This window comes from Eleginops maclovinus, chromosome 24 (genome assembly GCF_036324505.1).
Source record: "Eleginops maclovinus isolate JMC-PN-2008 ecotype Puerto Natales chromosome 24, JC_Emac_rtc_rv5, whole genome shotgun sequence".
In the NCBI taxonomy this organism is placed as follows: Eukaryota; Metazoa; Chordata; class Actinopteri; order Perciformes; family Eleginopidae; genus Eleginops; species Eleginops maclovinus.
In genome coordinates this window covers 3,106,889-3,133,991 of record NC_086372.1, presented here as the reverse complement: position 1 = coordinate 3,133,991, position 27,103 = coordinate 3,106,889, and the positions used below count along the sequence as shown (strand labels likewise).

General features: G+C 46.3%; 1 protein-coding gene across 1 annotated transcript in view; it reads right to left on the bottom strand.

Moving 5' to 3' along the window:
- The window catches only part of pard3ba (par-3 family cell polarity regulator beta a), a 109,095-nt gene that overhangs the window by 55,506 nt on the left and 26,486 nt on the right, over positions 1–27,103 (bottom strand). Inside the window, exons 4-13 of the mRNA XM_063878041.1 lie at positions 23,825–23,931; positions 19,349–19,431; positions 15,537–15,623; positions 15,181–15,306; positions 14,250–14,728; positions 12,493–12,632; positions 12,201–12,329; positions 6,619–6,804; positions 3,823–3,984; positions 3,073–3,147 (exon numbers count right to left, since the gene is read on the bottom strand). Of these exons, the coding sequence (XP_063734111.1) occupies positions 3,073–3,147; positions 3,823–3,984; positions 6,619–6,804; positions 12,201–12,329; positions 12,493–12,632; positions 14,250–14,728; positions 15,181–15,306; positions 15,537–15,623; positions 19,349–19,431; positions 23,825–23,931 (1,574 nt within the window). The remainder of the gene's footprint in view (positions 1–3,072; positions 3,148–3,822; positions 3,985–6,618; positions 6,805–12,200; positions 12,330–12,492; positions 12,633–14,249; positions 14,729–15,180; positions 15,307–15,536; positions 15,624–19,348; positions 19,432–23,824; positions 23,932–27,103) is intronic.

The following is a 27,103-nucleotide window of genomic DNA, read 5'->3' as shown; positions in this document are numbered from 1 at the left end:
GCTGCATACAATAGACTTCTGAGAGGCTTAGCCCTGCCTCCACTCTACTGTGTCCCCCACCTCACCCGTATTACACACGAGGCGGGAAGGAAAGCAAAAAGAAAGGGATTTTTTTTTAACAAACGGAAATTCTCGTAATTTCTACTATTATCTCTACTTTAGTTTGTCAGTCACAGGTACCTTAAACCGCACTGACCTGAAAGACACATGCTAGATTAATCTGACAGTTTCAGTTTAGCGCTTCAATTTTGTTTTAGAAGAGATCTTAATGTGGCTTCAAAACAAATCTAGGAGTGGAAAATAAATAGAAAAGTGTCATTCCATCCCTTGGAATATTTGCCAGAAATAAATACAAACATATTCCAACCAAAAATAGAGTTTCTTTAAGTACAATTTAGCTGTGCCTGAACAAATAAAAGTGAGGTTATTTTATTCTTATTAGGATTGAAATCCTTAATGGAAATCAAACTCCAGACAGACACAGTCTCGGATGGGGGGGGGGGGGGGGGCCTGAGGGGCTTTGCTTTAGGGTGCGCTTGTTTTTATCACGCCGCCCCACGGTGCCACCTTGAAACCTTGAAACCTTGAAACCAGACAGGCTGGGGTGGGGACGAGACTGTTCAGATATACAGTGAACCTTGAACCGGCTTTGATAGAATTCATCTGCAGGCTTGGATAACTCACACACACACACACACACACACACACACTGACGGGAGTTTGGCGTGGATGAGATGGAAACGCCACAATGGACAGGTCAATGGCACTAACCCTCCCGTTAATACTCCCTCCCTCACCCACAGTATCGCTCAGCATCTGCTTTAACTGCTGTGAAACATCTTTATGAGCGCCTGGAATAATCCGTCACGGTTCAACGAGGAGCTGAGGAGACAGAAAACGGCCATTTCTCACCATCTGTCATCATCCATATCGTCCGGTTGTGCTGCTTTTCGAACATTACATTGCCTTCTTGATTGATTTTAATGTTGTAAAGTAACTGTCATCACACTTCTTTTTTCTCAACAACGACAACACAAAAGAGGAAGAGGTAAAAATAAGTGACGGTTAACACATTCCAGGAGCAATTATCACACCGAGAGGAAACGTGTTCACAGATCTGCTGAGAATGGTTTCTACTCTCATTATTCCTGAAATATGTTCATTAGATATGTATCTGTGAACGTGCGACTGTTAGTGTGATCAGAAATGTACTTTTTGGCTGCATCAGTACGGTAGCCGGCAGGTGCAGACGCCCTACGACGCTTATGGAACATTCACAGTCAGAGAAATGCTCTCCAGCTTCAGAAACTAAGCAAATACACAACACAAATGTGCAAATACGTATGCAAACACAGAAACATCTTCACCAACTTTCTGTTTATGCAGCACTTTTAGTAAACCCTGTGCATGTTTTGTCAAGTCGTGGGGATGTTTCTTCATTTTGGCACATTTGTAGTTTATATTTGCATCGTTCCTGAAGCTAATGGAAATGTTTTCAGCGTGTTTGCACTGGTCTAAAGAATGAATCTTGTTTCAATTTGTCCTGGTGAGTAACAGAGGATACAGGAAAGGCTGGAAAAAGAAGAGAGACTGAGGCTGAAACAGAAGGAAAAAGGTCCCAAAAGTCTTTTAATAAAGTAGCGGAGGTGCAAGAGGAGAAAAAAACCCAACAGAGAAACAGAGAGGCATGCAGGAGGCTTCAGAAAAGCTTTATTTAACAGAAGAGAAACAAGCAGGTGAGGCAGAAGAGCAGGAAACATTCCCTAACAAAAACGTGGAAAATAAAAAGGAAAACTTTATTCAAACAAAAAGAGCAAGGAGCAGATCAAGCAATAACAGTGAGGAGGTAACCCGGAGGTTTGAAGGGAAAAATAATGACTTCAGTGAGTTAAGAGCGGTGTGACAGAAAGGGAAGTATTGAGTTTATGGGTAATATTTTAAAAAGAGCGAAAAGTGAACGCAGCACAGAGAGTGGTGTTGGCACGGAGAGAAGCTTTCAGCCTGATTAATACGCTTCCAGATCATCCATCATTACTGTATACACTCTGAGGATTTGGTGCAAAAGAGGAGGAAGTGACATAACCTCATAGAAACTATTCACAACTTCACAGCGATTTTGATTAGAAAGTGGATATGTCGCTTATTCCTGATAGAGGTCAAACCGTCAAATATATTATTTTGCACATTATAGATCGTGCTAAAGCTTATTTCCTTCCACTCGTGCCTCTGATTTGCACCCGTCTCATGAAACAGAGATGCAAAGTAGATTTTCTGCTGAAATTCCATGCATTGTAAGCTTTTCTATTTTGCACAATTCAAATCTATGAGAACAAATGTGCACCTGAGCTTTGAAACGTTTCACCCTTTTGCAATGCATATACTGTACACACACACACACACACACACACACTGTCAGAGCTGCATGTGTTTCTGTCTTGTGAGTGCTCTGTTGTGTGCGTAGTTGTGTGAGTGTGTGTCGATGTACCTGTCTGCAGAGGTGTGTGTGTTCCTGTTGTGTCTGTGTGTGGGCGGCTCTCCGTACATCTGCCCCGCCATCGCCCGGATGTTCTCTGTGTATCTCTGAGAGCTGTCTCGCCTGAGGGGGGGGTCCGGTGTGCGGCTACGTGCAAGCCTAACCTTGTGTGTGTGTGCGTTATCCGGCCTGTCGTGGCGGTGTGTTTCTGCGAGCGCTCGGCTGTGTGTGTACCCGTAATCGTAGCACTCCCGGTTTAAGTTTGTGGGGAAGTCGCTCAGCGTGTGGCTGTGAGAAACAAACCCAAACTCGTACTGCGACGCCGGTCTGTACGCGTCTTTCTGCGCATACCCCCCCTCGTCATCACTATCTCTCTGCGCCAGGCCAAACGTGTAGCCACTACTCCTCTCCTGGTTCAAACCATAGGTGTGTCGGGTGTGTGTGTCCCCCGGCCTCTGTGTGTGGCGCTGCCTGAGGCCGATGGACAGCGGCTCGGACGCTCGCCTCCTCAGCGTGGGGAGGAGGGAGGAAGAGCGGCAAGGCAGGGGCGGCTGCTGCTGCTGCTGCTGCTGCTGGGGGGGGCCGTCACTCGCTCGTACCTGATTGTTGGAGCCTGTGTAGTTGTACTGTGGATGGGCGGAGGAGCCATTGGAGTTTGGTGCAGGACTGCCCGTCTGTAGGATAGAAAAGTGGGATCATTAGAGGTCTCTTTCACATTGCTGACATGCATATAGGGCGGCTGCTTCCAGGACAGTAGAGCATCTTGATGTGTTATATTGATTCTGCGGTCAAAGCTCTGCTAGCTCCTTCTGAATAATCTCTGAAACACATCAGGCTGCACGGAGAATTTCATAATGCATAAGCATCCCTAAATGTTGCATGTAACCAAAGTCTGGGAGGCTGAACATGCTGCTCCCCATCCATCCAAAGCCTCAGAAGTGAGGAACTGACAGGAAGTGAATGATAAGAGCACAGTTTGAGGAAAGATAAAAGGATTTTCTTTTATTGACATGTGTCTTAAGTGTGAAAGCAGTACATATGCTCCTTTAAATATTCCTTTTTAGCATCATGTTATTAACAAGATACCCTCGCGATTGATTCCTGCAGAACTGAAAAGACGCTCAATGATGTAAAAATGTACAAAATCAAGCATGCATGACCTAAAACTGTCGTTCTTTTCTATAAAAGTTGTTTTTGCAAATGTCAAGAGTCTGATTTCCAATCGAATCTTCCCAAAAAATGTCAAAAATGTAATAAAACACACCAATACACCCGTAAAACATTGCCTGTGTGGGATACACCTCTCCACAATCCCATGGTATTCCTGGAAAAGGATCAGAGTAGGATACCTGTCTGGCTGCTCGGAGCACCACGAGCTGGATGGTGCCTCTGGCGTTCCCCTCTGACGACATCGAGTGTCTCAGCGTCTCCATGGCGGCGTGGTTGGAGCGTCCTAGCAGCGACTCGCCGTTGACCGCGATCATCTGGTCGTTCACGTTCAACCGGCCGTCCTGTTGGGAGAGGATAGCAGCATGAGCAGTGAGACACAGCAAACACAGCATGACTTACTTGTCTTTTTTCCTCCTTATCCTTGTTGTTTTTCTGTATTTCTGCAGTATTTGTTAGTATGTTTATGTGTAAATACTTAAAATGTATCCAAGCAAAGTTAAAAGCGAAAAGAATCAAACTGATTTTTCAAAATAAAAGCTCATATTTCGTTTTAATTTGATCGATTCTTACAGGAAATGAGTGCAGTATTATCAGGCCTTTTTAAAGATCTTCTTTAGAAAAAAGGTAGGACAGAGCTCAAATCTTACCTGTGTGTGAGAATAATAAAGAGAGAGGGAAAGTGTAGTATAAAATGGAAAAATGGGGGAAGGCAAGAAACTGGAAGGGTTAGCAATCTAGTGAGAGCGGCAGAGCCATGATAAATACATAGAGCAGCTAATGGAAGAGTCTCGGTGGGCACTAAATCACTTCTAAGTGTTTTAAATAGCAGCCTCTCATGGAGAGCAACACAGAACGGTGCCCTGGAGGAAGAGAGGAGGGGAGAGAAAGAGAGGAAGAGTCGGGAGGGGGGTCAAATAAGGAAAGCAATGTGGAGGGCGATAATTTAAAAAAAGAACAATAAAGACGAGACACTAAAGAGTCTCTGTGAGTGTGTGTGCCGAGTCATGATTGCTCCATTATGATCAACGATGACCTGTGACCTCGCCTTATTAAGGAGGCACCATCAGGTCTGACCTCAACGCAGACTGGGATGACACACACACACACACACACACACACACACACACACACACACACACACACACACACACACACACACACACACACACACACACACACACACACACACACACACACACACACACACACACACACACACACACACACACACCACACACACACACACACACACACACACACCATTATGATATGCTCTCCCACTACATGTCATTTTAATTTGTTTTCTTTTAGCTTCGATACGATGGGATGATGACAGGATCAGGGAGAAAGTAAGGGAACATTTTTTAGGATATAATTGAGGCCCTGGGCCCCCGGCAGCAGCTAACACACTCTTTAATGGAAATAGGTTAGATCTCTCCACGACTCTTCCTCGTCTCCTCCCTTTCCTTTCCTGCTGTGTGTGTGTGTGTGTGTCTGTATGTGTGTGAGACTCAGGGGACGCCCGGGTTCCCTCCTCTGCACCAAAAAGTCTCATCAGGCTGCTTTACATCGACACTGAGGAGAACACACACACACACACACACACACACACACACACACACACACACACACACACACACACACACACACACACACACACACACACACACACACACACACACACACACACACACACACACACACACACACACACACACACACACACACACACACACACACACACACACACACACATTATGCATTGTGTTCCTGCTGAGTGTCTCCACTTTTCAATTTCCATCTCTCCTTTGTTGGATACCGCTCATTTCTCCCCTCCCTCCCGCTGTCTCTCTTTCAATGGTTTCCCTCCCTCGCTACTGTCCGTCTTTGCTTCCTCTTATGTGGTATCTTGTCCCAGAAACCTGTTCCTCAGTCAGCCGGAGATCTTACTATCCGCGCCGGCAGCTGCCTGAAAGAAAGCCACTTCTGAAGTTCTTTGGGGAGCTGCTGTCTAGCCGCTCCTGATCCCAGACCAGTTTATCTGCAGCGCCACACACGTCCCTGCGTCTCCTCGTCCTGCGGTGCAGATCTGGGAGCGGCGTGGAGGGGGATGAGGACTTGAAGATAGATTGAGGCCAAGTGGAGGGATCTCCAAAGTGCTGAAGCGGCATGTTTTTGCTCTCCTGACGCGCTGAGTGATTTAGATAAGGCGGCTGCAGAGCCGAGGCCACTGGGGGTCAGTGGGAGTCAAAAGGCCAGGGGAAAGCCGGGCAGGGGGAGAAAGACAGGAAATGAGATGAGAGGCAAGTGGAGGAAGAGGAGAAGAGAGGAAACAGCATCGTAAAGAAAGGGGGGAGAGTGTGGACAGATGAAGGTGAAAGAAGAAGATCAGAAGCTTCTTTGTGGTTGAAGAAGCTGGACTCGATGAAGATTTGGCTCCGATATGCTTCTCATAACTCAGCTTTGATGAACGTAAGGAGCTCTTTAAAGCACTAAAAGGGTTCTGCGACGGTGGAAACCTAATGAGGCATTGTGGGAATATATAGGAAGCTTTATATCAAAAATACAACAAGGTTTTTGGGATGTGCCAGATGTAGCTTCACATCCTTTTGTTGGATAGGAACATTTTAATTAAAGCACTTTAGGTTTATTTCAGTTTAATGCACCTAATATCTGGTACAACCGTCAACCCTCACTTCTTTAAATCAAGACTGAATAAATTAAAGATAGATATTTGTTTTTGACTCACTTGCTCATTTCATTTGTAAAAAAAATGCCGCAGCTTTTATTCCTATTTTCAATACTTTCACTATTTCAGATATGATTTGGTATGTTCTTGGCATTTTATTTATTCTTAGTTTATTCACATTTTATTCTTGCTTTTTTGTGTGTTTTTTGTTTGTGAAGCACTGTGTATGAAAGTGCTCTTCAAATAAAGTTATCATTATTACAGGCACCACTTGAGGATGGTGTACCTTGTAGGCGGCCCCTCCGTGGATGATGGACTTGATGAAGATGCCCAGGTCCTCCCCGGTCTCTCTGGACTTGTTGCCCTTCAGGCTGACGCCGAGCCCGGCGGACCCTGACTCGTTGAGCGGGATCTCGTACATCAGCTGCTCCCGGCCGTCCTCCAGCACCAGGCTGCCTTCCTCTTCACCTTTCTGAAAACCAAGAAACATTTAAAACCCTTAGTTCCTGAAATGCTATGTACTCCTCTACACCCCTAATACCTGCTTTACATAATAAGTGCTTCGTGTCTAATGCACTCGCCGATAATACATGCTCCTACAGCGCGCTGATTCTACTCAAACACAGACGGATTAAAGAGTTAGATGGAAGAGGTAAAAGACAAGGAGCAGGTGTTGTGTACTAGAATGAGAGATGAAGGTGTAGTGAGGGAAGACAAGAAAGCCACTGTAGAGAGGTTATTTCCATTTGGAGATGAAAGGCGCAGGCGGAGAGCGAGACATTTCTAAAGGAAACATAATAACCTTTTCATACATGCTCCTGCAGGAGCACGCTGGGGGGGGGGGAGCATGGAGGCGCAGAGGAGCATTTAAAAGTAATAACCCATCCCTGAGGTATTCTCCCGTTCACACTCCCCCAGCCTCGCTCTTTACATTTCACCCTAATCTCTCAATCGTACTCTACTGTACCTCCATTCCTCCCCCTCTCCTCTCCTTTCCACAGGTCTCTCTCTACATCCTTCACCCACTCGCTTAATGTGGAGGAAATGACCGTGGTGGCAGCAGCAGAAAATATGATGGAGGTGGAGAGGGGGGGAGACAAAAGGCTACGAAAAGGACGGGAAAAGAGGATGAGTCAAAGGTTTAAAGTGTGTGTAAGTCTTTCTTTTCTTGCTGTTCTCACTATATCTGAGACTAAAAATAAACTTGAGGGTTGGGACGGTTAAAAAAGCAAAAAGATCTGAGTGAATTTTGCAGAAATATGCATGTACATTACACCAGCCACAGCACTTGTCACAGCTCTACAGATGTGAGCACCCGCAGCAGGATTGCGGCAGCCTTACATCACACAGCGCTCAATCACACACCCGTGTTCATATTTCCTGCAGTCGAGGCACAGTGTTGGAGGATTCAGCTGTGGCCTCCAGGAAACGTTGGAAGATTTGTGACCCTAGGAGCTCCCTCTCAACCTCACTGTGATGCTACGTCTGGGTGCTTAATTAAAACAACAGATGCTCATAGCTTTAGGCCGGGAGGGATACTACTTTCTCAAATGTGAGGCAGAGCTCAGGTGAAGGAGCTAAACGCACTGATGCTCTCAAACTAATTTAAAATACTGATGGATCTGATTTTGAGAAGGTAACGTGTCGTAAATGTGCACAAAATAAACATTCTTCCAGTAGTATGAAAGTTAAGAAAGGCACTATTATGCAAGTTCCCCTTTCCTGTGGTGGATCATACAGGTTTTTGTGCATGTTAATGGTCTGCAAAGGCTAAAATGGGGGCCCTTAAAGCTGCAGACGGACACACAGATGAACAAACACATGATCTTATCTCAAGCTAAAATTCAATTACGACATACTCCTTTCTTAAAATGACAATCACTCTTTTGACCACATTTATGCAAATACCATCCCTTGAAAACAACCGATCTGACTTCAGAGTTTCCTGCAGGTTTCAGCTTCCTCATCCCTCAGGTTTATATTGAACTTTGTAATCACCTCTCAGGCTCGTATTCACCTCCTTGATGTGCCGATAACTCGTTAAATCAAGCAAAGTAAGTCCAGGGATCTGTCTTCTATTTCAGTACAATACCACACATTCAGTCAGGGCTTATTTTAAATCAACAAGGGCTTGCTGCTCAAAACCGAGAGGGATTACAAAGAGGAGCCGCCACTTCCTGCGTGAGAGACACTTGAGAGGAGTCAGGTGGCGGCCTGGGGGGTATTAAAGACCTCTGTGATGGAGCTGGGTGGAGGTGGACGGATCGGAGCTTGGAAAGTTATGAACACTCTCTTTTTTTGTATCCGATTTAAAGCTCAGTGGTGGTCCAAACTCTCTCTCTCACTCCTCTCTGAAGTCCTATCCTTGGGGGCCGACTGTCCCCAGAGGTGGCTCCCCTCTACTCCCACCTCTCCCCCCTCTGTTAGCCCTAAGCGATAGCTCTTTAACAAGCCTTTAAGCCAGGAGAGAGACCACCCTCTTTAACACCCAAATGAGGAAACAAAAAGGAGCTTTTTCTTTCCCCGGGGTGGGTGGTGAAGAAAGCACGGGTGGGGGGGGTGATACACAGCGATTACACACAGAGCCTTTTGTCGCTGAGGATTTCTAAATGGGGGGTTTCAAAGCGGCGGGATTAGCGGAGAGAGCGACATTCAATTAAGATGTGATCTCGCCGCGCTCCGACGGCAAACCACGTTGCTGCCAATTAATCGCCTTAATGTCTGCTGCCGTACACCTTCACCGCACAATGAGGAAGGGGAGTGACTGATTGGAGGGATAACTCCAGTTATTTGGAAAAGGGGGGGTGGGGGGGGGGCGCCTGAAAGAAACTCAAAGACAGACTGACAGAGAAGAGGAAAGAGGGATGAATAAAAAGACAAGCTGCCTTGCGACCCTGCTTCCTGTGAGCTGGCTTCGCATCTGAGGGGTCGACCATGTGCAGCGTGACCCCCCCATCCTGTCCATGGCGTTATTCTGCTACACACACACTTTAACTCATAAAAAAAAAACACCCTCAAAACAAAACGAGGGAGAAATGCTGACAGTAACGAAGGTGAGATTAGGAGTTATTTTAATTCCTCGAGAGCAGGATGGAGAAGACAATCCTCGTCCTTTTGTTCCTTTAATGATGAGGCTCATTCCCTCCCCCCCCTCCCTCGCTTTGCTGTTATTCTTTTCTACTCTGAGAGACCACTGTGTGCTTTCAAAGAAGCTGCTCATGAAACATCAATACCCCTCTCTATTGAAACCAATCAATCAGCACTTCAGCTTCTCAAAGTCCACTCTGCTCGAACACGGAGGATGAAGAAGAGGATAAATCTTGCGGCTTGGCAGCAGGACGGTGTGGGGGGAACAAACAGCAGCCTTTTAACCTGCCGACCCGGGGGAAAATCTGCTGTGTTAGCGACTTTTTGTCCTGCTGTAGTGTCATTTGGGACAACACTGACCTCTGACCAGCTCCAGGGCTGCCCATGCGTTCCTTAGTTAAGTATTAGCATCACTCATTGAATCCTGATTGGAATATCCAGACAAGTTGTGGATGGATTGTCATGAAATTGAGTGCATAAATTCATCTCTACCTCAGGGTGAATCTCAATGGCTTTCCATTTACTTTTCATTCTAATCTTAAGGTCAACATTCAGATAAGCTGTACCTTGGTTTAGGACCAAATGCATGCATGTGGCCCAGTTGGGTTTAGTGCTAACCCTAGCATGCTGTACAGAGTTGGCCTTCAGTGGTCAACAGGTTGTGTGCAATGCAAAAGCCACGGTCAAATAGATAAATATAGCAGGTCAATAATGAGGTTCAGGGCAAGAGCAACATGTTTGAGAGTGTAAAGGGATATAGGATGATGTAGCTAGTAGAAGTGGGTATATTTAAGACACTCTGCTCTGAATGATGAGCTTTTTTCATCCTTATATAAAGCTGTGACTTTCCGTGGAGTCTTTCTCATGTCCGTATCTAGTAGTATGTCAATGCATGATCAAAATATCAGGTTTATCCAGCTGAAATAAAGCCGGGTAACCAGTTTACAACAGCAGACAATAACTGATGGGCATTTACAAAAAGGCTGGACATTTGAGACACAGAACAGACATTTTTTGAGTCATTTGCATACTGCATAAAGCTTGCTGAAATGGCCCAAAATATCAAATCTGACAGTGACTTTGAATTCAAATATACCAAATTTATAGTACTACGTGAAGGCTTGCTGTTGGCAGAAGTGATCCTGTCAAAGAATAAATTAAAACCTTAATATATGCAATAAACTGATTCATTATCTGTAGCAGCAACAGTGAAGGAAACCTGTCATTTAGCCAATTAATCTCAGCAGCTCCTGAATTTAAAACTGTGCTAATGAACTCCTGGGTGCATCTTATTATTTTTATAAACAAAACAAGTACGTTTTTCCAAGATATCACAGCCTCTCAAACATTGATAAATATTTATAAGCAGCTCGACGGAGGAGTTCAGACGGACACCTACGCCCGAGCGTTTCTGGAGAAGCTACTCTTCTTAATGCGTCTCCATCATCATTACATATTTTAAGCGAGGGAATCGTCGCGAGCCGCTCCTTGCTATTGCTCCTAAATGCATTTCCACTACAATTTACTACTTAAGAGCAGCAGGGATAAGAGTGGAGCAATTAAAACCTGCAAGGAAGGGAGAAACGGGGGGGGAATAAACATTATTTTTGGTTTGTTTTGCAGGAGGGTGTTTTTTTTAATGGTGGGATGTGTTTTTTACTGCGTGTTTTTGTGCCGTATTATAGTGTGCTTGGACTTTTCTACCTGGTAGTTTCAGCATCTGTAAGTAATCCTTCAAACTTTGAGGGTCTGCACAGGACTTCTGGAGTGCCTGGAAATATGCAAGTGTGTGTGTGTGTGTGTGTGTTTAGGGGACATCAAACCAGCTTTGAGGTGGAGGACTGTGCTGCAGATAAGGGCCACGTCTCACGGGGCAACAACAACTTCAGCAGTGAAGGCTCTCTCTCAGTCTGCCTCACCCCCCCCCCCCCCCCCCCTCCTCCATTTTTGAGTCTCTATTGCCCAAACACAAGATGAAGCCTCTTCAAAGTGCACTTGTTATGCCAACACTGCCGGGCCATTAATGAGGGCAAACTATTTTCGGAAGCAGTAACTCGCCTGTTTAGAGATCGTGTGATGTCTGCGTGTGTGAGAGAGTTTTTATCAAGGACTACGAGCTTTTGTGTGTGTGTGTGTGTGTGTGTGTGTAGCCACTTTAAGGTGTGAATATGCATCAGTCACTACAAAGCCCTGTGCGTCTTCCTCGCAGCTCTTTGAAGCAGCGCAGGGGGAATAATCAGAATAACCACGGAGGACGGAGGGTTGGAGAATAGCAGCGGGGCGAAAAACATATTTTACAGAGAGCAGGGGGACCTGGCGGTGTGTGTGTGTGTGTATGTTAAAAAGAGTGTGTTTATTGATAAAACGTCCCCAGTGAGGCGCAGTCACGCTGTGTCGGTTTCACAGCCGTGACGCCGACTCCTGACCCCGGCAGGTTAGCGGTCACAAAGCACCCGCGGCGTGTCGACATGCGCGGACATGCCTGTGCGTTTCCTGCGGGCCGCTGCGGCATGTGTGTGACTTCCTGTGGCAGTGCTGTGTCAATAGAGCAGAGTTGGACAGGAAGGCTGGAGCGTGTTCTGGGCGCGTGTGTGTGTGTGTGTGTGGGGGGGGTGTTTATAGGAATAGGGCACCAGCATAAAGAGGTTCGGTCCTCTGAGAGAAAAAGATGAAAAATGTAGAGGAAATGTCGTAAAAAGGCAGGAAACGTGACAACCAACGACAGACTTTGGATGTGATGGTGGGCGCTGGTGTTTTTTTTATGGGTTCACACTCTCTTACCAGTTCCCGAGGCAGGAAGATGTCCTCCTGCCGTGCCACCACCACACACACACTCTCGCCCTGCCTGGTGCTGCGCAGCATGGCCACCAGTTCCTCCTGGCTCCGGCCTGTCATGTCTACTCCGTTCACCTGCACACACATATTATAAATATATTAAAGCAGAGTGTGTAATCCTCAGAAAATGCTGTGAACTGTCCTCCTCAGCTTCCTGCTCCTGATGATGATGTGTTTCATGTTCCTGCTAACAGACACATGCTTATTTTTTACTCTGTTGGAGATAGTTCAGTCTTACCTCCAGGATGCGATCTCCGGGCTGCAGGCGGCCATCTTTGACTGCTGCGCCACGCTGCAGGATGTTCTTCACCAGGATGGGTCCTGGTCCGTGGACAGAGGAGTCCCGGGTCACCACGGTGAAGCCCAGACCCTCGGTGCCTACGGGGGGGACGAAGCAGTGAAGGTGAGTATTAGGGAGAGGGTGAATTTTACTACTTTTAATTAAATGTACAATTTTCTTCGCCTGCTCCCCAGTTCTCTCTCCTCCTGTTGAACCCCGTGTGTTTGAAGCATCTCCCCCCACATTAACTACTGTTTAAGTGTCTCCTGTTTTCCTCTAAGGGGTTTGTTGCCTGGCTCTGCCTCCGAGCCCCAAAAGGAGGCTTCTCTGCTCGCCGGATTAGACAGACTCTGCCTTTAATTTCACGTGTGAGTAGGCCGAACGGTGGCTGATGGAGGGAGATGGAGGGAGAAGATGGAGGGAAGGTGGGAGGGATGGAGAGGAGAGAAGAAGAGAGAGGAACCTGAGAGATATTATTCCCGTCTCTAGCTTCCCTCCCCGGGGATGCAACGTGATTTCCACAAAGATTTTCCTCGTGGGTGTGAGCCTACGTTTAACTGTGTGTATACATTTAAGTGTGTGTTTTTCCGAGGCCACACACACACACACACACACACACACACACACACACACACACACACACACACACACACACACACACACACACACACACACACACACACACACACACACACACACACACACACACACACACACACACACACACACACACACACACACACACACACACACACACACACACACACACACACAATCATCCCCCAGAGCCTCCGCCCTCTTCCTTTTTCACGGCCTCACAAGCCCCAAGCCATGAGTGAAATGTGCCACGCTCTCTGTGTGTGTGTGTGTGTGTGTGTGTGTGTGTGTGTGTGTGTGTGTGTGTGTGTGTGTGTAGGCAGAGCAAAGCCGGCGTGGCATACTAAAGGCGGTGAGCGATGCTATCTGGTCTCTGAGCTAAGCCTCTGCCTGCCCTACATTAGCGCACCTAAACCTCACCGCCTGTCAATCACGCAGAGAAAGAGCCTGTTGCCAAGGGAGAGGGTGTTAGAAACCCCATAATATCCTTTGCTCTGATCTTGCATCAGGTGAAAGGGACAGAGGGAGGGGGGGGGAATCTAACAAATGGAGGGAGAGAAGGAGGAATGGGAGGGTGTTGGGGACAGAAAGGAATAAACAATAAAAGTGTGAGGCTTTGAGTCGCAGTTTCTCCCGTCCTTTCGTCTGGATATCTTTATCCTTCTCTTCCTCCGGGTACCTGAAGCAAGTGTGTGCATGCTACCCAATTACAGCGCTGCTTTCAATGCCCCGTAGCGCTACAGGTTGCTAGAACAGAGCCCACTCTCAGCCCCACCAACCTATTGCAGTGCTATCAACATACCGGCGCCGCAGCTCTGATGTGTTTCAGAGGGATAATGGAGAGAGGCAGGCGGGAGGCCGGACTCTATCAGACTGAATCTAAGAGCAAAACACCCAGACTGTAGGATCAGAGAGGGAGGAATATCTTCACCACGGACGGTTTAAATGTGGTGAGTAGTTTCACACGGGACAAGAACTAGAAATGGACTCACAAAAGACTATATCGTCTCCAAAAAAACCTCCCATAATGCAGCCTGAGTCTCCCACAGAATTCAAAGCCGAAAGCACTTCCCATGATGAGAGAAACACAAACTGGAAAACTTCAGCTGAATATTTACCTTTCTTCAGGTCAATTTTTAACTTCTTGCCGCCCTTCCTGCCTGTGAGGGTTCCCGTTCCGGGCAGGGGGCTCCTGTTGCTCTCGGGGCTCTGGCTCCTGGTCCTGGGTGGAGGCGAGGAGCTCTCCGCCCTGGAAGGATCCGTTGGAGAGACTCTCTCTAGGGAGCCGGGGCCAGGCCGGAGCTCCACAGGAGGTGCGTTCACCACCAGAGGCTCCGGGGTCCTGGCCCGCGGGTCGGGTCGCCGCACCTCCAGGTTGGCGTTGGGTTTGATGTCTCTTTTTGGTTCTGGCTGGGAGTCAGTTTTGGCGCGGAGTGACATCGGACTCTTTGATTTTGCCGGGACGTCTTTGGCATCGCCGGTGAACAGCTGACCTATCAGGTTCTTCTCGTAGCGCGGCTTGTTGGCCAGGGGGAGGACCTCCAGACGCACGGAGGAGGAGGGGGATATCATGGCCTGGCGGAACACTTCCTGTGCCCTTGGGGAGGAAAATTAGACAATTAGCTAGACTTAAATAAGTACCTAAAGTCATTTTCACTATGATGCCATCTCTTCAGCAGGAACAGCAAGAGACCCCAAACAGCAGAGCAGAGACGAGCAGAGAGTGAGGCATCCTTAATGGAGCTCTGTTTCAATTTGGATCAAGCACCGAGCGACTCTTCCTGCTGGTTCGGGGACATTGCGGCCCCTGTCAGATGGAGGACACGCCGACAGCAGGATCCTATCGCGGGCTTTAATGGACTGCTATCAGCACAACATCCACATGACACAGGCGACTCAGTGGGACACGGTTAAATGGACCCATTCACCACAAAAAAACAGAAGGGGGAAGGGAGTGTGTGTGTCAGAGAGACATGTCTTCGGATGATAAAGGAAACAAACGAATGGATTCCTAAATGTCCCTTCCTGGATATCTGTGTTGGTACGTACTGAGCGAAGGTTTTGTCCTGCAGCGGCGTGTCGTTGATCTGGACGATGGACTCGCCCTGCTGGAAGAGGTTCTCTCTCTTGGAGCGGCTGTTCTCCTCGAGGCCTTTAATGTGCAGGCCCAGGGTCCTTTCAACACACACACACACACATAGTAAATATGCATTCAAGGAGGTAAACATATATGATGACATGCAAACACTGTATGAGTCAACATAGCCATCTGCCTCTCCTTTAAACGTCTGATGACAGGTGGTGGGAGGAGTGTGTGTTTAAACAGTGTGTGTGTGTGTGTGTGTGTGTGTGTGTGTGTGTGTGTGTGTGTGTGTGTGTGTGTGTGTGTATGTGTGTGTGCTTACCGTCCACTGAGAGAGGAGCAGTACGGGATCACATGAATACCCAGAGGTCCCCAGTCCCCTTGAAACTCCACCATCCTCGTCAGAGTGCTGTCAACAAAACACACACACACACACACACACACACACATCTTAAAAGATATATTTGAGGAAGTGCATGCTATCATAAATCATATCACGGTACACACACACCAAACTCCAATCTTTTCTGGTTCTTCAAAATAAATGAGCTTTTTCCCTCCGGGCTGCACTGAGAGGGATACAAATTAGCTTACAGGTAGTCCTGCCAAACATCAGAATAAACGTGTGTGTGTGTGTGTGTGTGTGTGTGTGTGTGTGTGTGTGTGTGTGTGTGTGTGTGTGTGTGTGTGTGTGTGTGTGTGTGTGTGTGTGTGTGTGTGTGTGTGTGCTGGGGACGCAGGTGGCTACTTCCGCCTTTATCTACCTGCTTTCTCAACCACCCAATCTAGCCGCTGGACAAAAGAGGAGAGCCGGAGATAAAAGAGGAGGACAGATAGAGGAGATAGAGATGAAATAGAGTGAGCGTCTCTAATAATCTGAACCGAGGCTTTTTAGCCGCAGAGACACAAGGACAATGCTTCAGGGAGATAAAGAGGACGAGGGCAGCAGGTGGCTGAGGAGGAGGAGCTGCATGATGCGAGGACGGGAGAGGAAGATCACAGAGAGCAAATGAACACATCCTGGGTTTTATCATCAGAGAAATCCTGTTGTTTGTGTCTTTTTTGCATCTCAAACGTAGCTTCTTCGTGCTGATCTGGTGATATTTGTAGTTGTTAAACAAAGCTAAGATTAATAGGAAGGTTTTTATGCACAAAGCTTTTGAGCTTCTGTTTGGTAAGAGGAAGAAGTAATACTCAAAGGTTTTAATCTGTATTTTACGGAAAGCTTTGGCCAATTATTTCTACTTGAAACAGGAATTGATGTATCCTTAAGCAAGACACTAAAACCAAAACTGCAGAAGGAAAATGTAAGGTCCTTTTGAATAAAACTTACCAAAATAATGTAATACGATTTCCATATTAAAGCAATGAAATCTTTATTAAAAAAGCCTCTAAAATTAGATCGTTAAATCAGGAGAAAATGTCTCAAATGTTTAATTTAGACTTGATGAAAAAAAGTAAAACTAATTCCTAAAAACGTCCAAAAGTAAAAACACCACTTTATAAGACTTTTTTTACTAGTATTAATTAAAGACAGAATAAAGCACAATGCAAGATCATACTTAGGTTATAAATGCCTGTCATGTGTCACTGTGAATGCTTAGTTGCAGTTGTGCAGGAGTGCTCTGCCACTAAAGCCTGAGAGATGTTGCATTGTCACTTTTCTCCTTCAGCCTGAACTGCACGTGGAAAGAGACGAAGAACGGCCCAAAAAGAGCGATCTCACGTGGAGGCCGAGAACATGAAGGTGTTATTCTCCTCAAAACTTCCCGCATAGCTTTCACAAAGCTTCAACGCTTTAAAGACATAGATTTTTAAAGTGTTTGCTTAGGAAAACAAAACAAAAAGAAGACAGAAAGGCAGTGAGGTTCAAGGTTTATGTGCTTCCTCCACACACACACACAAGCCCAATAACTAGCTGGGATCATTATAACACACTCCTCTGTCACTGTCACCTCGTTCTCGTTAACCTCTGCCACGGTCACACACACACACATACTGTAAACACACACGTCCACACACACACGACCAATTTGCATTCTTATTGCTACATCTAGTGCAAGCTCACAAACACCATCACTCACATTCCCTCAAATTGAATTCAGAGATACAAACATGCATTACATTTACATCTATTAGCGACACACTAACGTCTGAATTACACGTGTGCACCGGCCATGAGTTGGACACGTACACACACACATACATTTAATTCAGTGATGGTAAACAATCAGGATACACACACATACAGGTACAAAGCTGGTTGTGAATGATGTTTATGTATCCACACAGTGTGCACACACACCGTGGCTTGTTAGCACCGCACTCTGATATGCAGCATCGCTCCGCTCACCCATTTTAGCATCCCGCTGACACAAACACAAACACAGTCATTCCACTGGGGGGGAGAGCGGGAGAGAAAAAGGGAGAGGCACAGATGAAAGTGCGATGAGGAGTGAGACAGATGGAACTCCCACTCTTGGTTGACTTCCTCCACATCGATGGAGGCCGAAACCGGCGGCCGATACTCGCTGAAGAAGTTTCCCCCCCGATCGTTCGCCGTGGCTTCTTCTGCCGCCAACCATCTGTTACCATGGCGACCTATCTGTGAGAGCCACGCTGCCATTGTATCACGGTGCTGTCAGGAGCTGGCTGCACTTTAAAACGCCATCTGTCACCCGAGCGCCCAGGAGTTTATTCTAAAAAGAGTATTTTTCTAATCACTTGACTGCAAAGGATGCTGGGAAATGAACTTTTGTCACAGGCTTGGCGGGCTGGGGGGTTGAAGGGTTGAGATGAAGGGGTTAATGGTTGCCATAGGTTGACTGCCAGCCTTAGAAATGAAGACACAACTCCTATCATGCCATAGGTCTGCATATGATGTGCCACAAATCTAAATTAGGTGTTGCAAAGGTGAGAGGTCCCAGGACGTCTCAGGGAAATACTGAATTTCTACGTACCTGCACACACACCTGTACACACACACACACACACACACACACACACACACCAGACAAGTTTGTAGAGCTTGAACGAGAGATCCAGACAGCAGCGATGAGCTTTTAGCATGATGACCCATAAATAACAGGAGCAACAGAATCGATAGAGAGCAACAACAAACCTGCTCACTTCATAGGGGTCAAAGGTCAACGCCCTGGATGTCAATTGATTACAAAAGCATCATAATGAATAATAAAGACAGGCGGAGGTAATGGAAATAGGGAAGTCTTATAAAGCTTCCTTAGGTTAACATAACTGAACCCGATGTCTGTTATGTAACTGTGTCTGAGATCGACATCAAACAAGTTAATTAAATGTAGACGTCAGATGTAGATTGACAATGACATGAACCAATCAGGTTTATGCCTCGCTCTCACAGGGGGCGGGACATCAGCGTCCCAGTGGGGGCTGAGACTGATGAACCAAAACATATTAATCAATAATGAAAATCATTCGGTGCAGCCCTGTTACTTAACTTATTAATGTCCCTAACCAGGCGGCGGAGAGACCCAAAACAAAGCTGTTTCAAACTGAATTCTGGGAAGGATTCATATATTTTCAAACCTTTTTCACTCTTTTTTGTTTCAGTTGTTTCACTGTTTACACACATATGATTACATTTAAAAAATAATGTAACTTTAATCAGTTTTAGGGAGAAAATACGTCTTTAAATTACAGTTAATGACGTATGAATATATTTATGTAGAATATAACATTTATTATGAAGGTTATAGCTTATAGCCCAGTTTGAATCATTTGTTTTAAAAGTAGTAACAAGTTGCATTAAGGGACAAAGCTCACCTCTTTTATAAAACACACAGCTAATGGCATGACACAATGTGCACACACATGCACATGCACACTCGCACACACACACACACACACACACACACACACACACACACACACACACACACACACACACACACACACACACACACACACACACACACACACACACACACACACACACACACACACACACACACACACACACACACACACACACACTCCTTAATCCAGTGTCAGGCTGTCAAACAAAGACTGGTTAATCCCAGACTCCAACAGTGCCCCGTACCCAGCTACAGTGTGATGTGTCCATTCATAAACACTCACACCCACACACACTCTTACCTGAAGTTAACTTGGCTCATCTTGGCGGGGGGGTCGTCTGTGTGCAGTCGGTCCAACGCTCCTTTCAGAACATGGTTGATTTCCTGTTGGAAAACACAAACACACGTCAACATGATAATAACCACAGGGACGATTTAAGAGAGCGCTGACTCTGAACTAACGGTGAATACGAGGAGGCCCGTCGCCAATTAGCAAAACAATCTACCGCCGCCATCAATCACCTCTGCAGCCGGCGAAGAGAGAGCAACCGCCGGACGCTGAGCTCAACCACCACTGTCCCTCTGTTACTGTGTGTACATTTCTATCTGCCTCCCTCCCCCTCCCAGCATCCCTGCCCCGTGTCGGACGACGCTCTATTTTTAAGTCGAAATAAATAAAAAAAACCCGGGGGAAACGAATAAAAAAAAGAGGTAGAGGGAGAAAGAGGCGAGAGAAAAAAGCACGGCGTCAAACTGTTGCGAGACGCTCCAGGACCGGGAGAGATTGCCCCCCAATCGTTAAAGACAAGAGGGGTGCAATTAGGTCCTTCTGCCTTGTCACTTTCATTGTGTCACCAGCATTAATGGCTAAAAAGCTCCCGCCCACCGGCTTGTATCAACCCCCCCCCACCCACCACCACACCCAACTCCCCAGTGAACCCCTACACACACACACACACCGGCTTTATAAGACTGCAAATATCACCTACACACACATCCTCTCTGCAGAGCTGTGGTGTGTTTATGAACACATATTCTGCCTTTACAAATAGTGACCCACTTATCTGGGCAGTGGGAGATTACCCCACAATGCAGCGTGAGCGTGAGCATGTTAGTGTGTGTGTGTGTGTGTGTGTGCGTGCGTGTGTGTGCGGGGGCAGAAAGACAAGCTCCATTGTTGCTGTGCATCTTCCCGCAACGCCATTAGCTCCCAGCCTGCTTCCTTTAACACACACACACACACACACACACACACACACACACACACACACACACACACACACACACACACACACACACACACACACACACACACACACACACACACACACACACACACACACACACACACACACACACACACACACACACACACACACACACATCACAGAGGAAGATGCTGGCACATGTACACACACTTCCAGTTTTACAGGAATGGAGCTACTGTGTCACGTGGCACAATGACATAAAGATACATAAATAGGCATGTCTGCATGAGTACAATAACAGGGTTATATAAGATGTAGGGATGCACACACACACACACACACACACACACACACACACACACACACACACACACACACACACACACACACACACACACACACACACACACACACACACACACACACACACACACACACACACACACACACACACACACACACACACACACACACACACACACACACACACACACACACACACACACACACACACACACACACACACACCTCACCTCAACGCTTTACCATTACAGGATCACTCCATAATGCCCAATCTAATCCCTGATTGAGAGCACTCCTGTTCATCTAGACATAAGAGCAGCAGCTTCCCTGTTGGTACCCTGCTGCTGCTCAGCCAATCAGCTCGCAGCACTCACTGCAGGTATATAACCACACAAAGGAGCATTGAATGAATGAGATTATTACATCCATTTGGTATATAAAAGATGCACTACAACTCAGGAGGTGTATTGGCTCTCCCAGTGTGACTTCTGCTCCTGCTGACACATCATTTGACACCTCCACTTCATGAACTCGCACTTTAAACTTCTTTAAGCTGACTCCTTTTAACACTTACACTTAAAAAACATTGTTTAACACTCCTCAGTGCTGACTCTAAGGGTTTTAACTTCAGCTCCTATCAGCACTTCCCTTCAGCTGTTATTTTAGTCTTCCAACAATAAAAATAGGACCTTTGTGAAATAATATGCAACATTATCTCCAGTACAAACTGCAGCTTTTCTTCGAGGATTCATTTTGTTTAACAGAATCTGCTTCCCTCACTGATTGATTTCCACGTGGCAGGCTGTGTGATCCCGGTGCGAACGCTATGGTAATTTGTGAAACCTGTCTGAGAACCACTAACAGGTTGTCTGCCCTGTTGTGGTTTTGCACACCGTCCTGCTATACTTCATGTGTCTGCAGTTGGAGGTATGTGTGAATGACGGGGAGGTGTGCAGACGTCTGAGAGATGAGGTGTTAGTGTTAGTGTGTGTTGTCAGGCAGATGAGTAATGAGGTGTGTGTTTCTTTCGTGTGTTTCCTCTGGGTGCTGTAGTCGCCTGCTGCACGTCAGGCGCTTGAGCAATAGCTTGTGTGTAAGAAAGGGGGTTTGTATGTACACACACACTGCAGGAACACAGCTTCAGTGTGCTCGCCACTGCTCCTTGACCTTCATCATATCCATTACATCAGACTGCTGTGGTCACATTCTTTCTCTTATGTTCGCTGAGAAAACACAAATCCTCAAGAGGCTAACACACACAGATACACACAGCATCCAGCTGCTAGCATGAGAAACACACACTCCACAGACGGACAGAAAAACAGCTGGATTTGTTAAAGCTAGCCAAGGTTTGAGCTGTTCAATATTTTAGTCGGACTCTCGTAAATGAAATCGTAGGGGGTAAAAAGCTAACACTAGACTACAAACAAACTACATCCTGGTCCCAAGGGTACAAGTTTATTCCTGACGTGTTTTACATCGTAGAACAAAATCTCCTCAGCTTAAGATAAGATAAGATGTACCTTTATCAATCCCCGTGGGGAAATTCAGGCTACCTTATTCCAGGCTTCAAACCACAAAAACATCCCAAAAAAACACTTGAAGACGAAGGAACCAGAAGGATTCAAATGCTAATTTCTCACCTGGTTTAAGGACTCATTCCTTTTTGCAAATCCGTCAGAAATCAAGGAGGCAGATCGTAGTAAAAGTGCATGCAGAACACATACCACGGATTAGGAAAGAGGACAGTGATGGAGGGAAGAAAAGCAGAAGCATTCACTTCAGTGTCGTTAGCAGGCGTCATTAAAACGTCTCGTTTATTAGCTTCGAACACGGCAGGAAGTCCCAATCAATTAAAGGGCCGGCTGCATGTTTAGCACTGCTCAGTCTTTTACAGGTTTCATTAGCTCTTCTGATAGAGACTCAGAGTGTGTGTGATTCAAACACAGAGAGAAGTGGGCCAACCTTGGCCTCCACCCGTAGTAGACAGCAAAATCAATTAAAGGGGCCGGGTGCATATTTATCACTGAATCAGCCTTAATTACACTTTATCTAGCCTTCAATACCTCCGAGACCAAGAGGGACATGAGTGTGTGTTACTTGTTAGTGTGTATGAGTAAGTGTAGGAGATAAGGCTGGGGGGTTGGAGCGGAGCAGTACAGTGGATGAAGTGATAGTGTATTGATCTTTGGAAGTCCATCAGGCCCAGGACTCAATATGCCCAAGAGCTGTGACGGCCTCCTAGCCTTTCACACACACACACACACACACACACACACACACACACACACCCCTTCTTGCTCTCCTGAGTCATGTGTGGAGGAGTTTGGAGAAACCTCGCATGCATTGTCTCTCCTGTAATCACCGTATGATGGAGCAGAAGTGGGTTTTAAACTTTGTAAACAGGCAATGAAAACATCTGCTAGTGAGCAAAGCAACAACTGTGTGGGTTTGAATGAAGCTGCATCTGTCTGGCAGCTCACACATTTCTTCATAAATCTTCTATAATGAGGCTGCTCGCTCCCCTCTGTTTGTACGAGGACTGAAATATGTGCTGTGTCATTGCGTTTGCTCGCCGCCCGCTGATCGCCCCATCCTGCCGAGTCACCGCTGAGCCGAAAGCAGTCGGGGAAACAACAGGACACCCTTTCTCTACCTTATCCAAACACACACACACACACACACACACACACACACACACATACACACACGTAAGCATGACCTCACACAGCCTCCATGCTGCCCACCACACACACACACACCCAGAGGGGCGCACACTGAGTCCTCCTTAATGGCGCTCTGTTTGGAGAAAGGAGAGCACTTGAAAAGCCGACCCTTTCAAAGTGCAGCCCGGGGCGTGGAGCTGGACCACAGAGGAACACACACTGGTTCCTCTGTCTCTACACACCAGAGAGAAAATCAGATATGTTCATCTCTCCCGTGATTTTTTTACGCACTTTTAATGTGTTTTTCCCTGTTTTCCTGCCCTGGTTAAAACATGTTCCTGCTAGTTTAAACAGCGGGAATTTATTCGCAGGAAAAATAACATTTTGTCCAGTTTTTCCTTTCTTCTTTAAAAAGCTATTAAAAAAAGGTAGGAAATCAATGAGTTCTTCAATTAAGAAAGACACACGGGAGTAAAATGTATCTAGCAGCTGAATTTCGTTATGAGCATCTTAAACGGTCAGGAAAACCCCATAAAGAAATGCTTTTATGGTTGTTTTTCGACCCCTAGAAACCCATTTTTGCTTTGATAGAAGGCTTACCGGTTCAGGTGACTTGTTGCTATGGTTATCAGGTGGGGGCGTGGCTCTCGCCTCATGGTGGGGGGTCAATGCAGAGTCACTGCTGCTCCTCACCAGCAGAGGTGTGTCTGTAGGAAGATAAATACAGTTAGGTATACAGGAAGACCAACTTGTCTTATTAAACACACTAATGCAGAAGAAACCATGTTGTGTCATTTCTTTAAACTCCAAATGCACAGAGGGTCATGAGAGGAGGTGGAGGGGAAAGGTAGAAGCAGGTGAAGAAGAATAACGTTTGCTTCTGTCTTTTTGGCATCTTTCACAGCGAGCAGCTGGCCTTAGCTGGGTGAGACAGACCCCCGACGCTCTCTGTGCTCTCCAAAAGACACCAAAGCGCTCAAAAACTGAAAATGTGAGTGTGTGTTGGCACCTGAAAAACAAAAACAGACTCCTCAACGAGCAGAGCCAATAGAAATCCTGAAGAAAATAGACAGAGGAAAGAGAAAAGTGTTGAAAATAACATCAAATCTCTGTATGGTTAGAAAGTGTATTATCATAATGTGAAGATGACTCAGAAACCACTTCACAACCCTGTAGCGATACGCCCAAGCCCCACACCCACAGTGTACATTTTCATATGCCCAGCTGTTACTCAAACACACACACTCACACACTTGCCACAAGCCTTCCCCACAGCCCAAAGGCGCAGAGAGGGAGAGGTGACATGGGCAGGTCTCAAGCCACAACAAAACAACTCAAAGGAATCTAATTTGGAGCTTTTCTGCTGCCTCTCGCTTTTAATACCCGCCCCAGACTGTTACTCGAGGATGTAAACCCGTGGTGGGGTGTTTTCCAAATTTGACTCGACAGTGGAGAAAATAAAGACAAGGGAGAGGGAAAAGTAAGAGAGAGAAGGGGAGAGAAAGAGCCTCGAAAGTGAGACACGCAGAAAAGAGGAAGGCAAACAAAATTCTCTGCTTTCCTGTAATCAATCTCTCTTTGGAGGGTCAGTGACAGGGTCCTGGTCTAACGTGGTCAGAATAGAGAGAGCAAGGGAGGAGGACAAGGAGAGGGCAGTGTGTGTGTGTGTGTGTGTGTGTGTGTGTGTGTGTGTGTGTGTGTGTGTGTGTGTGTGTGTGTGTGTGTGTGTGTGTGATTGCAGACAGATGAATAATGGTCATTCCAACCACCCAACACACATGTACAAATATCCCTTATGGCTCAAATGATCTCCACATGTTCGGCTCAAAGATCTTTAATAATTAGCAATCAGTTGTCCTCTGCTGGACCCGTTTAAGACCAGTGTCGCAATACTTCTACTCACAGACCAAGTGAAAAGCATAATGCTAACTGGATAACGCCAATGCGAGGGAATTTAAATGTGTTTTCTTTGACAACGGCTCTGATTGTCCTGTGTTTTTCCTCCATCTTCCACTTTGTGAAGCTGCTTCACTGAGAAATCAACACAACACGGTCTAATCTGATTTAGAAAAAGCAGACGACTTTATGCCATTGTGAAACTCGCTTTGATTTAACACAATAGCAGAAATAATCAAAAGATGTCTTGTAAAAGCGTGCATCAAAAGGAATTGGAAAAGTACAGGAAATACATCAGACAGCTGATTAACTCGTGTGCATCGAAAATAGGTCAAACACACTTGTTTCTTAACACTCAGAGAAGCACTCTCGCTACTTATTTACATCTTCCAGTCCCACACATGCAACCGTTCACAAGTTCAAAGGGGCCGTGTATGGACAGCAGTAAAACTTAATGGATGGTTCTCCGCTCCGTGCCCACCTGTCCAAAGCATTCATGGGAAGGGAACACGGGGGTCTGCTGAGGTTTAAATAAAGAACACAGTTCTTCCCACAGTTTGGGAGAAAAGGTGACAACTATCCTACAGAGTGATGCATTAAATCAAACTGCAAGGATACTGGGTGCATTAGGATCCAGAATACCTGCACCTTTGCAAGGCCGGCCTCTATAAAAGACACTGAATGATGGCCGTTAAGACTCCTAAAGTGGCTATAATGGAGTTTCACAATGAGCTCAGTCTGCAAATAAAGCCTCCAGTTGTGACACCCTGCATACTTCACCAAAATGATGCACCTTAAAGTGACCAAGGCCGCTCCATGGTCACAGTCAGGCTCCGTTACCCAGCGGCCAGTCCCATAAATCCTCCCCCGTTTATCCATCGGAGTCAAATCCGCCTCCATCAATCCTCCCACCACTTAGAGCCCCATGTGAAGGAACCTGAGGGTCACCGGCTTTGACCTTTAACCTGTAACGACCTCTCAGGGGGGGGTCAAACGGTGTCATGCGGGGTCAGGGATATTGATGAGAGTGACAGTTTTAACTCTCTTAGGTCAGCCACTGTTTGGCCGGGTGTAAACAGGATGGGTGAGGAGACATTACTAATCAAAGGTGACTAACAGGCTTTTAGCGCTGGTGAATATTTACTTGAAAAACTGGATATTTATTTACCCTGAATCAGCTTTAAGTATTATTTCCATCACAGCATTTACTTTGCTTCTGTTCCTACATCTCTTTGAGTGTGTGTGTGTGTGTGTGTGTGTGTGTGTGTGTGTGTGTGTGTGTGTGTGTGTGTGTGTGTGTGTGTGTGTGTGTGTGTGTGTGTGTGTGTGTGTGTGTGTGTGTGTGGCATACTAGAAATATCCTCGGCTAAGACTAGCTCTCATTAAACTGACATCCTAAGGCCTTGAAACCTTAAGGTCGGACTCACTTTTAAAAACCCGTGTGAGGTAGCAAACCCCCTCAAGCACACGCTGCCGTAACGTCTAATGTTCTCCGAATAAAAACAGAACTGACTGAATGAATATCCTGATCGAATGATGGGTGTAGAGTTGGTTTTAAAAGCGGCTGTCTGGCATCTGTAGCTCTCAGAAGCTCAACATCATTCATGCCCCGTGTGAGCAGACATTTTCATTTATTTTAAGATCACAGAATGATTTAAACATGCAGTCTCCTGCCAGAAGGGTGGAGAGGAGGTGGAAGTATACTGCAACTTTGGATGTATTTTAGGTTTGCTAATTTGACGCTGACTGTGCAGCCACAACCACAAGGTACCCTGCGGCTTTCAACACACGTCACCAGCTAAACTCATCCCAATGCCCACTTCAAGGCCGGAGGAAGACACAGAAACACCTTGAAACACACACACAGGAGTTATGTCCCTCCCTTATCTGTCCGTGGAGACTCGTGTAGTTGCAGAGACCCTGAAGAGGCCGTCTGAACTTCCACTTCTGTGTTTATCTGCCTCCGACTCACCACCTAACTAG